This window comes from Hordeum vulgare, chromosome 1H (assembly GCF_904849725.1).
Source record: "Hordeum vulgare subsp. vulgare chromosome 1H, MorexV3_pseudomolecules_assembly, whole genome shotgun sequence".
NCBI lineage: Eukaryota > Viridiplantae > Streptophyta > Magnoliopsida > Poales > Poaceae > Hordeum > Hordeum vulgare.
In genome coordinates, this window is record NC_058518.1 from 500,170,959 (window position 1) to 500,184,661 (window position 13,703).

Here is a 13,703-nt window from a genome sequence, read left to right on the forward strand (position 1 = left end):
AGGATTAGGAAAGAAAGCCAAACCGAGTCCTAATAGTATTAGGATTCCTAGTCCTAGTCTATTTCCATAGTCCCTTGTGGACGTGTATAAAAGACACCCTAGGGGTGTTGATTGTAACACCAGAAAAACGAAAAGCAATACAAAGCAAAGGCTCGACACGGGCCTTTAGCCATCAAATCCATCGATCAGTTTTATTCGTATCGCTAGTTACGCAAGTTCCGTCAAGTAGCCGGCCGAAGCAAGAATCGCGTAGGCACGCCTGTACAGCTGCATACGCACGTTCAAAAGCCAACAGTGTACGTGGTGATCTGACCTGCAATGCCGAGTTCATGCGGGTCTTATCCAAACACGGAGACGAAGCCATGGGAGATGGATGATGGGCGAAGAGTGCTGCTATCACACGGTTGGCCCATGAAAGCAACCGGCATGTATGCACCCTGGCCTCCTGGATAGCCCTTGGGGCGACGCAAGGGCCAATTTGTGCGTGCGTGCGTGTGTGTGCAAATCATAATAATATCTGGATTGGGACATGGGCAGGGTGTCAAGATAGATGATAGGCTTCAGCTCAGCATGATCCTGGACAAGGATGAGAAAACAAAACGAGTGATGATGAAGGCAAAACAACTGGGCAGACACGACATGTGATATGTCAATCAAACGAATGAAACCTTCGTACGGATAGGCCCCCCCCCCCTCTTTCCAGATCAAGCAGAAGATACCACCAACAGGCTTACATGAAGAAGAAAAGGTTTCTTTTGGGCCATGGCGATTCCTCCATGGCGAGGGAGGCGAGGGGGTTCGGATGCCGTACCTTCGCCGCGGAGATCTGGCACTTGAATTGGCTGAATTGCGGTGTTCTTGGTCCTTGAGGTGGTGAATATTAGCAGACTAGTGTGCAGATTGTAGATCATATAGGGGAAAGCAGCTAGTGGCATGCAACCGAAGAGTACATACAGGGAACAAAACAGAAAGACTGAATATGTTTTGCATTACTCTGCTAAATCAACAAATTAAGGGTGCAACGTACTGCAAAGATGTGACTAAGTACAGGTCACGAAGGTACAGATCGACATCTATCTATAGATTTAACAGCAGTCAGCCTTCTGGACCACCGATCAGTATGACAATCGCGCAACATAACACAGGCCTAGCACCGAACTGACACAAGCCGGCGAGTGAAGCGCATGGATATCCATTTCCCCATCTCGATGGACCTCCACACCAACGGGTATATGGGAGCTTCTGAAGACAGCTTTCCAAAAAGGTTTGCTAATTAGTCTCATGAGCTGAACAAAAGCACAGTAGGCCTGAAGCCAACCGGCACCTCTTCACCGTCGACAGTGTTTCTTCTACTTCTACAGCGAGTCAAACCACGAATCAAAGTCAGCTGATACATTTGAAGAACCAGAAGGTGGAGGCACGTTTGCTTTTGAGATGTTCTGTTGCCCTTGCACAGGTGTGGTTTGTTTCTGGTCACTCAAGCAGAAAGGAGTGTCGGCAAGCAAATCATCCACTGAATCATCGATAGATGTTACATCAATCTGCTTGGCGTGTCTGAAGTCAATGTTGCTGCTGGAGTCAAAAGTTGGTCGAGAAGATGAACTTGATGCAGCAGAACCTTTATTCTGGACGGGCAAGGATGTCTCTGAAAGCAAGGCATCTAGATCATCATCAACAGGAGATAGTGCCAGCGATTTGGACATGCTGCTAGACGTGGCTTTCTCATTTGACTCGTTGATCTTCATGCCTTCCAAAGTAGAACTATTTCTGAACGAGTCATCTAAGTTGGAGCTGGAAAGGTGAGTTCCATCAAGTGAATTAAGAAGCATGTCAAGCTCTTCCTCTGGAACAACCATCCCAAGCTTGGACTGTTCTCTGTGGCCTGCATTGGGAACAGTACCTGTGATTCCTGTGTAGGCTTCAGTGTCTGAATGCACAGGTGGAGGAATAACTTTGAATGATGTTGTAGCTTCTTCTGCAAAACATTCCGACTGATGATGTGTTTTCATTTGGTCATCAGAATGAATGTTGCTGGCATGGCGAGGACTAACAGCATCTTTCCCAGGCTTTATGTCCTTGATGTTATGTTGAACCAAACTGCCTTTGGCATCAGCCTCCAATGTTGTGCCATGTTGAATCAGTATTTCATCATCGCCGTCTTCAGCCTAGGTATAACAAAGATGAATCAACCTAGGAGAAATCAGATGAACAGAGGGATATCAAGTAGCTGGTCGGATTTGAAAGAGGCTTAAGCATACATGCATGTTTAGCATAAAAGATCTTAATGTCATCAACTCAATATTTATAAAATAGGCACATGCATACAACTCCTGGGCTCCTGGCTCCTGGAAGACCTTAAAGACACATGCATCAATATTGATGACTCAGATGAACACCAATACTCCAACAAGTCAACAGCAGATTTATCTTTATCTATCTTAATATTGTATGAACCATGCAGAAGACAAATTAAGGATGGAGGGTTTAATCATCCAAGTGTAATCGGTCAAGCAGTGAAACAGGGATAAAATGTCTACTCAAACTCGTTACCCTATATAATCATTATGGATGGGGTACTGCTCCAGTGAAGGGAACACACATGTTCCTTCAATGACAATAACATATCAGAATAATACGGAACCTTATATAAATTTTATTGCTTTAATTAACGACAGAGTGTGTAGTGCATGAAATTGCCATGATGGTGAATGCAGCAGCAAGCAGTGACCAGAATAGCCAAAAGGTTAGATGCTGAAGCACCCTATCCTTGTGGCAGAAAATTGGGAGATCAGCGGAGACAACAAGGCAGACAGGCTAGCTAGGAGGTGGCAACTAGTAGTAGTCATGATTTGCGAAAGAGCACGTAAATATTCAGATTGCAGCAACAGCAATTGTTAAGGTTTTCATACCAAATGCATATGTTTATGGTAGTGTTCATCAGGAAATATGGATTTAGATTGAAGGTTTCTTCGTATACAGATTTGATTCTATCGTCCATTTTCATTTAATATAAGATGGTCCTCTCCAAAATCTAACAGATCATCAATTCGTTTACACGATTATATTACATGTTCTCATGAAGTACTCTATCTATCAGAAAACTTACTGCACCTAATGCCGAAATCTACCACAATTTATTTAGGGTCTTCTACATTTGTGTCCCTAACTCGAACCCACTACTCAGATTTGCCCCTAATTTCGAAGCATGCTCAAATTTACCCCTCTGCCGTTAGGAGCACTTATAGAAATGCCCTTGTGTGCCGTCACCGTCCCGTCAAAATGCTTTGACCGCTATCTCAACGTTTGCTGGACATTTTGCCCTTGCCTCCTTATGTCACTGACATGCAGGACCCACACTAGAAAATAAAAGGAAAAAACTCTATTGCCCTTTGTCTCACTTACCGGTGGACCCCAAGTTAAAAAGTAAAAATAAAATAACTCTCCCTCTCTCATTACCCCTCTCTCTATCCCTTACAAGTAGGACCCACCTTAGAAACAAAATAAATAAAATTTTAAAATAAAATTTCTCTTCTTCTCTGTTTCTCTCATGTCCGGCGGCAGGGCACACAGGGGTGAGGTGCTCGAGGCTTCCAACCCCTCCGACCTCTCATCTCCTTCTCTCTCTCCCCCTCCCCCCCCTCTCTCCTTGTGCTAAATTTCTCGAGGTGAATCGCCGCCCCCTTGCTCTGGTTCTGGTCGCGGCGTGCACCGAGGGTGTCGTTTCTCGCCACCATGGCCGAAAGCCAGCTCAAGCCCAAAGAGCATGTCCAATTGAATCTTCAGGCGCATATATTCCATGCCGCACGGTTAATTTTGGAGGAAGCGCTCGTAGATGATGTCTGGGACCCCGACCTCCGCGATGTCCATCGCTCTTCATCTCCTAAATTCGACAACCCCGACCAACTATAGAACACGCTGACCACCATGTCGTGTTCTCCATGACCTTGCGACCCGACTACACTCTTCCCCTGGTCGATTACATGCCCGGAGCCCCCTTCCAGGAGCCGCCGAAGCTCGGCTGGATTGGCTATGCACGCGCCCACCTACGCCTGTCACGCACCACGGTGCCTAGAGCACCTCCCTCCACTACCCGACGCCTTACGCCCTCCGACTGCAGTCGCCCGGCCACCTACGGCAAGCCGCCGACGAGCAACCGGCGAGCGCAGCCATTCACGACCGGGCATGTGTTCCGGCATGGACCGGTGATGACCCTGAGAGTGGGTTCCATGGTGGGTCCACCTGTAAGCCATAGAGAGGGGTGAGAGAAAGTTGTTTCTATTTTCTAGTTGGCCTCGCATGTAAGTGTGTGTGAGAGAGGAGTGAGAGAATGAGTTCTTTTATTTTATTTTTTAGTGTGGGTCCCCAGGTCCAGCAAACGTGGAGATAACAGTCAAACCGTTTTGACCGGACGGAAACGGAACGGAAGGGCATTTCTGTAAGGTCAGTTAACGGCAGAGGGGCAAATTTGAGCATGCTTCGAAATTAGGGGTAAATCTGAGTAGTGGGTTCGAGTTAGGGACACAAATGTAAAAGACCCATTTATTTACTTCATTGCCATTTGTGAAAAATAACCTCAGAGGAAACAATTCTTATTATAAAACTGGAAAGTACCAACTGAAAAGAAATTACCAACATGAAACAAAGTTACCAACTGGAAACAGAAATTGCAGTACTGTTTTTTTACTAAAAGAAGGCAATGTTAGTATTCTTCCATGATTCAATACATTCAATATTTATAACATCTGCGAAGCTGAACACAGTAGCAATAAAACATAATGTAGTACCAGATCCTCGGGTAGTAGATCTTCCTCCATAAAAAGTCTCTGGGAGGGCTTAATCTTTGAGAGCTTAGCGGCCAATGCATGTAGATCCATGGAGAGAAAAGGCACCTGAAATTAGAAAAAATATACTATCATATGAATATGTGACAAATTGATGGCCCTGGAGTGATGAAGCCACGAAATTCTGAACAAAAAAGACCAATAGTTTACATAGATTGTAAGTAAAAAAAAAACACAAGGGTCCACCAATCCACATAAACGTCTACATTACTTCATATCCTTTTCTGTTCAATAATCTAATATGCTAATATTGTCTATTTGAACCAAACACATTTTCCTTCCACAAACTTCGACGGGATGCTCAGGCAAGGAAGGAACCAAGGACCAAGGGCAACTCCTGCCAGAATCCCATGCATTTTTGAACAAATATTTGCTACTAGAAAATTAGCGATACCAACTTTTAAGTTTTAAGACAATATCAAACCGAAAGCTTGTGTAGAAAGGCAGGGAGTGGACCTAAACATCACCTACCCAATGAAGCATCAAAGCAAGTTGTAGATTGCGTAAAACAATACATTTCACAAACATGAGAGCATCTACAGCCGGACTCCTCAAATTCTCCTCAAACGTCCGCTGACGCGACTGGTCAGTGACCGGATAGGAGAGAGAAAGGAAAAAACTGACCCACCAGGACCCCTCATATCATCCCTATACGTCTGGCATGTCCGCGAACCCTCATATTGAGGACAAATGTAGTCCGCCACGTAGGACGCTGCCCACCCCGGACCACTTTTTTTCTTTCTTTTCCTTCTCTCTTCATCTCCACCAATCACGTGCAAGTGACCGGATATTATGAAAAAGAAAATGAGGAGCGTGGCTGCATAGACAGATAAATAGGGGCTCAAAACGGACACACCCGGTCACTGACCGGACGCGTCCGCGGGCGTTTAGGGGGTCGGATTTGGTAAATACGGCTGTAGATGCTCTAGCATAGTAGCAGATACGTACCTCAAAATCTGGTGCTAAATCATCCTCTAATATGAAATTGTCGTCTTCAAACCAGGACATGATCCCTTCCCCTTTAGCCTCAAGCATAGATGTAGAAGCCAGCACAAAATCTAGAAAAGAAACATAGATGAAAATCTTAGCACCACTAGAATCAAAGCAGTCTCATAAACAATGGGCCACATCCTAATCAGCGCATTGTGCTACGTTCAGCGCACAAAAGCATAATCCAAATATAGATTTTGCCAAAAAAAATTAGCATCGCTTCTAATCAATCAAGGGACATATGCTCAATATCAGGCCTAATACGAACACAGCAACTAATGATGAAATGCAAAGGATATCTTGATGTTTGATACACTCGATTCCAACTTTCTAAGTCCTGGTGTTAACACAATTAGGAATAAAACATCTTACATAAGCGTTGACAGCACAGATTTAGTCATACTTGAAGCAAGGATTGCAAGGATCACCAAGCGGCAAACTGAATAAGCTTGCCAAGTGAACATAGTGGCAAATGACATAATCCATACTCAATTTACAGAAAAAAATATGAAACAGAGGGCGAGTAGTGGGTATGCTCTAATCATTCATTAATCATTATTGTTGGAATTTTCAACGCTGCACATATGAATGTACAGGGTATCTTCTCAATCCTAACCCTAATAAGAGCACAATAACTACAACTGAAATGCAAAGGACACCTTATCATGTTTGATATACTCAATTCTAAGTCGCGCTGCCATCAACATGATCAGGAACAATTCAACAAAGCAGCATTCCTTACTTTAGCAAGTATTCGCATTACAAATCTAGTCATATTTAGATTAAGGATCGAACTGATGATGGCCGAATTGGCCTAAGCATGGTTGAAACGACGAACTGAATAAGCTTACTCACTGAACAAACAGTGACAAAAACAAAACATGTTGAGGCTGGCAGCGATAACTCACCAAATGGCGAGTCCTTGGAAGCGAGCCGGCTGGCCGCGCCGAGGCCCCGCTCCTCAAGGGGCTGCGCCCGGGCCTGCTCGAGCAGGAAGGCGAAGTCTGCGCCCTTGCTCCGCGGCGCCACCTCGCCGGCCCATTCCGCGGCGTCGTCGGCATCGGGTTCTTCCTCGAAGCGGTCCCAGTTGGAGGGGAGGTTGCGGCTGCGAGGGCCGGAGAAGGAGGGGCCACCGCCGGCTGCGGCGGCCTCGCGCTTCTGCTTGTGCGCCGCGGCTGCCGCGGGGGTCTGGTGGGCACGCCGGCCGTGCACCGTGTGCGAGCGCTTCGACCTCGCCGCCGCCTTGGGATCCATCGGGGGAGCAGCGGAGCAGAGGGGAGGGATTGATATTTGCAGTTCAACCCCTAATGCTCTTCATCAGAACTACTGTGTACTCCCGAGGATTTCTATGTAAATTTACAGGGATATATTCACAATTATACACTTTCACGAGGGCCTTTAAGCTTCTACGAGACTACGATACGACCCCAGTACAGTTCCACAGAGGACAGAGCAGAGAGCCCAGGCAAAACCCTTCCTTGGCTGGCTTGACGGGCGGCGGCGGCGGCGATGCGGTTCACGGCGTCTCCGGTGGTGGAGCTGCCGGTGGGCGGCGCCGTGCTGAGCTTCGAGCAGGACAACGACTCCTTCGAGGTGGGCACCTCCGTCTGGAACTCCTCGCTCGTCCTCGTCAAGTTCGCCGAGCGCTGCCTCGGCGACGAGGCGCTCCCCTTCGCCGACGCGCTCCGCTTCGAGGGGGCCCGCGCCATCGAGCTCGGCGCAGGGTGCGGCCCCGCCGGGATGGGGCTCTCCCGCCTCGGCCTCGCCGACCTCGTGCTCACCGACACCGCCGCCGTCCTCCCGGCCCTCCGCCGGAACCTCCGCCGCAACCGCCGCCACCTCCCGCGCGCGCCCCGCCTCGCCCAGCTCCACTGGAACTGCCCCGCGCACCTCGCCCAGCTCGCCGCCCCGCGCCGCTACGACCTCGTCGTCGCCGCCGACGTCGTGTACGTCCAGGAGTCTGTGCCCCACCTCGTCGCCGCCATGGACGCGCTCGCCGACGCCGAGCGCGGCGTCGTGCTCCTCGGCTACCAGATCCGGTCCCCCGAGGCGCACCAGGCCTTCTGGGACGCCGTGCCCGCCGCCTTCCCGGTGATCGAGAAGGTGCCCCGGGAGCACCTTGACCCGGAGTACGCCTTCGAGGAATCCGACGTGTTCGTGCTCCGCAGGAGGCCGCGGCAGTGAGATTTTGCTCTATTGCGTCAGTCATTTACATAGCAGGTTTGCAAGAATTGCCTATTCCAGTTCAAAAGCATGAGCATTTAGTTGTGATGGCCGATGAAGGCCGCTGATATAGGAAGTGATGAATGTTTTGGCTTCCATGGGTTAATGTTTAAGTAACATGTTAAGTTTCACTTTCACCTATGTTTTGTGGTGTAAACATGTCGGATTTTTCATGTTCATGATCGTATTTGTCTGTTGCATTGGGTGATCGACAAAAAGGAAATTCAGTGTGTAGACTTAATGGAATTGTGGTCACTATGCATCTTAACACTCAACTTCTGTGTTGAAATCAAATCTTCTTTGTGAGTGACACTCTGTCTTGATGAACTGATGAAATGCCCCTCTTTCCAACTAGGGTAAGAGATTAACTGAATGTGACTTTAAATTAAGAGATGGTAATTGACTCAACTTCTGCGTCGAAATCAAATCTTCTTTGTGAGTGACACTCTGTTTTGATGAACTGATGGAAAACTGGAAATGCCCCTCCTCCCAACTAGGGCGAGAGATAATGAATGTGACTCCTCGGGTATGCAAAATTTAGCAGAGTACACTGAGAGGATTCTGCCATGTCCTCTATTGTTTAAAGCAAATATGTTGCCGCTGTGGTTTTATGAAAGGGTGTTAGCATAATAAGATTTTTTAAAGAGCCACTAGTTTTAGCCTTTTGGGAAGCGAGGTGCTTCTCCGGCTTGAACTTAAAAATACAATGATTCTGTTTCTGTCCATGTAGTGCCTTGCACATCGAACCCGTGTTGTATGCTGATTGCGCCCTTGATGAGGCTCCAATCAAGGGCGCAATCAGCATACAACACGGGTTCGATGTGCAAGGCTCAGTTCAACCAGGATGTGTCGTTGAAGCCTGGAACAAACCATGATGCCGAGTGACTTGCACTTAGGCATGTGTCGAGCCTGAAGTGTGCCTCTTGCTTGGGTGATGTCTCGGGGAGCTGTACCACGAAGAGGCATCAACGATTACACAGTTTATGCTCTGCTCATATTTGTCACATTTTGTAGGGAGTATGGTCAGCCTTATGTTGATCTTTTGGGAACTTTATTTAGATCTGTCTAGGATTAAGACCTGAGCATGGACAGACCGACTTAGATGGCCCTCTCTGGAAGCAATCAGGTGTAGCTTGGGCTCCAGTTCTCCACCCAAACCCGGTCCAAAAGGACAAAACTTGATCGGATATAAAGTCTTGTAGATACAAGATATACTGCCTACATTTCCACATGAATTTGCATATTAGGTCTCACATCAGAAACATGATGTTCTTTGTGTGGGCACCTCTGGTCCTATTTCATCCGGTACCTCCGGGTATTTGGATTCTTCAAAGGTAGTACTCCTGTCCCAAAGTAAGTGTCATTGATCTAGTATAAAATTTGTACTAACTTAGTACTAAATCTGCGACACTTATTTTGGGATGGAGGGAGTATAAGTTATTATAGCAGCTGTATATGAACATATACAGCTATGATGCCTATGATGTTTAAAGACAATAAGTTATGGTCGAAAGGAAATTGTATGATAAGTGCAGTAAGTAAAGCAGCTGTATGTGCCGTTCATGCTGTGTTCTGGCTCAAGCTTATGGACAGTATTTCTAAGTCAGATTGCATTCTGTAAACCAAGGTAGGAATTTTATGTTTACAAACGGCTTCGAGGGCACTGCTGACCTTCTGGCTTGCATTAGCTTAGTGAGCATTGGGTTTTGCCCTGTTGGTCGATCGCGGTCTTGGGAAGTGGCAACAACTGGTTCTGGCTTATGACCATAAACCCTTTGGCTTGTGTCTCCGCGAGTACTAGCCGAATTTCTGAATGAAACCTACAGTACAATATAAACCCTTTGGCTTGTGTCTCTGCGAGTACTAGCCGAATTTCTGAATGGAACTTAGAATACAAATGTAGCAACTGATTGTTTTTTATGGATGTTCCAGGGGGTGTACTTGTGGACAAAACGTCAAGGAAAGAAGAGTTCAAGGTCAAGTTGGTCTTGTCTGGTGGCAAGGTGAGTGTATTGGAGGTTGTTCTGGTGCAGGCTGAGCAGATGAGGAAGGACCTCAAGTCAGTGAGAAGGGGATGATGATATATGTGCAGGGGATATTCGAAACACGGGCAATAGCTTTGATATATGTGAGTAGTGCTTTCATGTGATGCACTGCACTGCAGCCTAACTGTAGTTTGTGTGCCAAAGCCGTTTTCTCTCCCTGGTTGTAGCTTGGGGTTTTCGTTTCTCCGACCCATATACTATAATAATTTTGCTTAACAAAGACCAGGTCCTGATTAGCCAAAATGTTGCTTCCACTGGCTAGGATGGGCTAGAAGACATGGCAGTGATCCATGATGTGTTCTCATGGGTCGTTGTATAATGTGTCTGTCATCCAACCACTAAGCTGAGCACCTACTTGTTCAAACCTTCTTGAAGTCAGGATGTGATGATCTTCCAGGCGTTTATCCCACTCTCACGTCACCGTACCGTGGCCTTGGTGTCGGAGTCGTCACCTGATTAATTTGTGGCCACGTCCCCTGGTTGGCTGTGCTAGTAGCTCAGCAACAGGAATCTGGATTCTGAAAGTCGTCATGTCAACATTATGTCATCTCCTTATTAAGCTTACTACGACGTCTCCAGTAAATTCAAGCTGGTCGAGTCGATTACGTCGTATGCAATCCTGCTACTCAGCAGTGGCCTTTGTTGCCTCCTTTCCCTGTGGAATTGCACAACCAGGCAGATGAAGACCTTTTCCATGTCATCCCAGGGCAATATTTTTTGGGCTTTGATCTGGCCGTTCCTTCACGCTTTGTGGTGTTTGTGCCCGTGTTTGGCATCGGCGTGCCGATAACATGGATCTACTCGTCAAAAACTAGAGGATGGACTTCCATCCGGTGTCAGCTCGATGATTATGTTAATAATCCATGGTGCTTCTTTCTGAATGGCACTATCCTTTATTTTTGTAACTTTTTTTTTCGATAGTCACCGTGAACATGCAGGGAAATGCGCGTGGCGGGAAATGAAATTGCCACCTGCCATGACAAACATATATGTTGGTCCTTCATTTGGGCAGTCCCGAGGACGCCTGTATGCTTGGCGAATGGACGATTGCCAACTCTCTGTTTGGGCTCTTGAGAACTATGACAGTGGACATGAGATAGTTGACTTGAGTCGCTGGGTATATGGCAAATCTTGTACTACTACTCCTATGAATGGAGTAGTTTTGAAGTTGTGTCTGCTGTCCTATTGTATAAATGCACCTGAGTTCTTTTTCATGTTGGTGTCTGGGTGCATGCCCTTCTTTTGCTTTCAAGTTTGAACGATGCTACTTAGCCATGAAGAATATATATCACCAGCCCTCTGATGGGAAAGTTTAGCTGTATGAATAGAGCTAGTCATTGTTCTATTTCCTTTCCTGAAATAATTATTGATTTGGCTCTTAGCTGATATGAAGGTTGGATAATATAGTATTCAACTTGTCGTCCACCAGTGATAAATATTTATCTTGGCCTGTTTTTTTTAATAGGAAGTACGATGTAAACTGGTATCTCCTCGTGTTTTTTCTTTTATTTTTCGCAAGTACTTTGAAGTCATGGTTCTCGGACCGATAACCTTTGAGGTTATTCCTCTTTTTTGCATGCTTTTTTTTTCTTCAGATTTGCTTATTCTCATCTAGATGAGAATTAATAAAATCTCATCTAACTCCTATGCCATTTGAAGGATTCATGTATTTTTTTTTTCTTTTTCCATGCTAGTGTAACTTAGATGAGATTTAGTTAATTCATATGTAGACGAGAGCTAGCCCTCCCTGCACTTCTTTTGTAAAATGCATATGATGTTTTAAGGCAATAAGTTATGCTCGAACATTGGCGGCAGCGCCGGCTCAAGGACGAGAGGGCGTACGCCAAACAGCGCACGCAAAGGGAGCGGGAGGAAAAGGAGGAGCGCGCCCACGTCGCCGCATTGCCTCCGCCCCAGCAGACGCTGGAGGAGGCAGCCCTGGTGGCAGTGGCGAATCTACCAGGGGGCTTCGACAGGCTCGAGCCCCCCTCCAAAAGTTGAAAACAAAAAATTACTAGTATTTCTGTCAAAATTTCCACCTCATTTGCACTAAAAAATTGGTACTTGTTTTACTTATTCTACACACCATTAACTTTGAGTCACCCCTTTGTTTTCTTTCAAGATTCACCACTGCCAGGCGGCCTACCAAGACGTCTTCGGTTGGGCTGTGCCGCCTCCCGTCTTCGTCGACATCGTTGCCGGTAATAACGACGGCAAGGGTAAGGACAAGACCGACGTCTAGGGCTGCGTGCAGGCGTCAACTTTTTGTTTTGTTTCTATTAATGTTTAATTAAGTTTAAAGTAGAATTTGGCCGGCGGTTGACCGGTCAATTATTGTAAATTAAATTCCTATTTTTGTTATTTGTGCCACGTGTGGTTCAATTTCCTTTTTTCATGCGTAAATTTGTGTCCGCCTCCCGTTGGGCGCTTAAGCCAACTCATATAAAAAACGGACGCGCATGTCCGTCTGGCCGATCCAAACAAACGCAAAGCATACAAAGAGTGCGTTCGCTTGTGTCGGCGCGTTGGAGTTGCTCTTAATTAAATTTCTCGTTTCTCTTACTAGATATTGTTGCTTAGCAAAGACCAAGTCCTACTTATCCTGGATGGACTGGTGACCGTTGGCACTTGGCAGTGAGTGATCCATGACGCATTTTCAGTATACTAGATGCTCAACACTGTGACATGGATTATCCAGGAGCCGTCTCGGCAAGCAATTGCCTAAGTTGACTACTTGTTTAAACATTGTTGGTTCATGTCAGGATTCACGAAGTGATCTGATCTTTCAGATGTTCATCCCACTCCCACATCGATAGTCGTATCGTGGCCTTCGTCGCACCACGTAGGTAGGCGGCACAAGGCGCCGTCAGAGTGGTCGTCACCTGAGTACTTCTACACGTTTTAAATTGTGATGATGATGATGATGATCACGGCTCCTGGTTGGTTGTGCTGAACATGGACCTGAATTCTGGGAGGCGTCATGGCATCTCCTTATCAAGATCACCACTCCTCCAGGTGGAATTCACGCTGTGAATATAACTTGGCGGTCAGGAAATCGACGAGAATTTTACAGGGATTCCACAAGAAACAATTTGATTCAAGTTTGACCGGAATTAAGAGAAGGAAAAAGAAAAAGATCTACCTAACGACTAGAACCAACTGGCCTGTATGTTGAAGCCATGCGTGCATTTTTCCAGTTCTCCAACGTCATCAGACTGCTCAGCACAGGCGATCTATCTTCTGGAAATTCTTGACCGTTTCACTTTGATATTTTTCAGCGTCCCTTTCTTCTTTCAATTCACCCACCGTTGGCTCACGCCATCATGCTTCTTGAGTTGCTGAGCTCATCTGGATCTGGGCGAATTGTGTCCGAGGGCGACGTGCAGTGGCGGAGGCAGGGGGTGCTGGCAGGGGCCTTGACCCCCCTATGCTCTCACAAATGCACCTGTATATAGTCGTAATCTTTCATTTATCAAACAAAATTAACTAGGTTTAGATGATTTGGCCCCCTCTATCATTATATGACATGTTTTGACCACCTCTATATTCAGTTTCTGGCTCCGTCACTGACGTGTCAACTTCACCAGCTCATGCAGTAGCATAC

General features: G+C 46.5%; 2 protein-coding genes across 2 annotated transcripts; one reads left to right on the forward strand and one right to left on the reverse strand.

The window, feature by feature from the left end:
* Window positions 1-962: 962 nt before the first annotated feature.
* Window positions 963-7,145, reverse strand: LOC123450273. Its single transcript, XM_045127611.1, has 4 exons — window positions 6,740-7,145; window positions 5,790-5,899; window positions 4,785-4,889; window positions 963-2,165 (listed from the first exon to the last, which is right to left on the reverse strand). Exons 1-4 carry the CDS (start codon window positions 7,083-7,085, stop codon window positions 1,356-1,358), a joined length of 1,371 nt encoding a protein of 456 aa, XP_044983546.1. The 5' UTR covers window positions 7,086-7,145; the 3' UTR covers window positions 963-1,355.
* A 139-nt stretch (window positions 7,146-7,284) lies between these two features.
* LOC123450284 (protein N-lysine methyltransferase METTL21A) lies at window positions 7,285-10,342 on the forward strand. Its single transcript, XM_045127620.1, has 2 exons — window positions 7,285-8,051; window positions 9,987-10,342. Exon 1 carries the CDS (start codon window positions 7,341-7,343, stop codon window positions 8,013-8,015), a length of 675 nt encoding a protein of 224 aa, XP_044983555.1. The 5' UTR covers window positions 7,285-7,340; the 3' UTR covers window positions 8,016-8,051; window positions 9,987-10,342.
* Window positions 10,343-13,703: the final 3,361 nt, after the last annotated feature.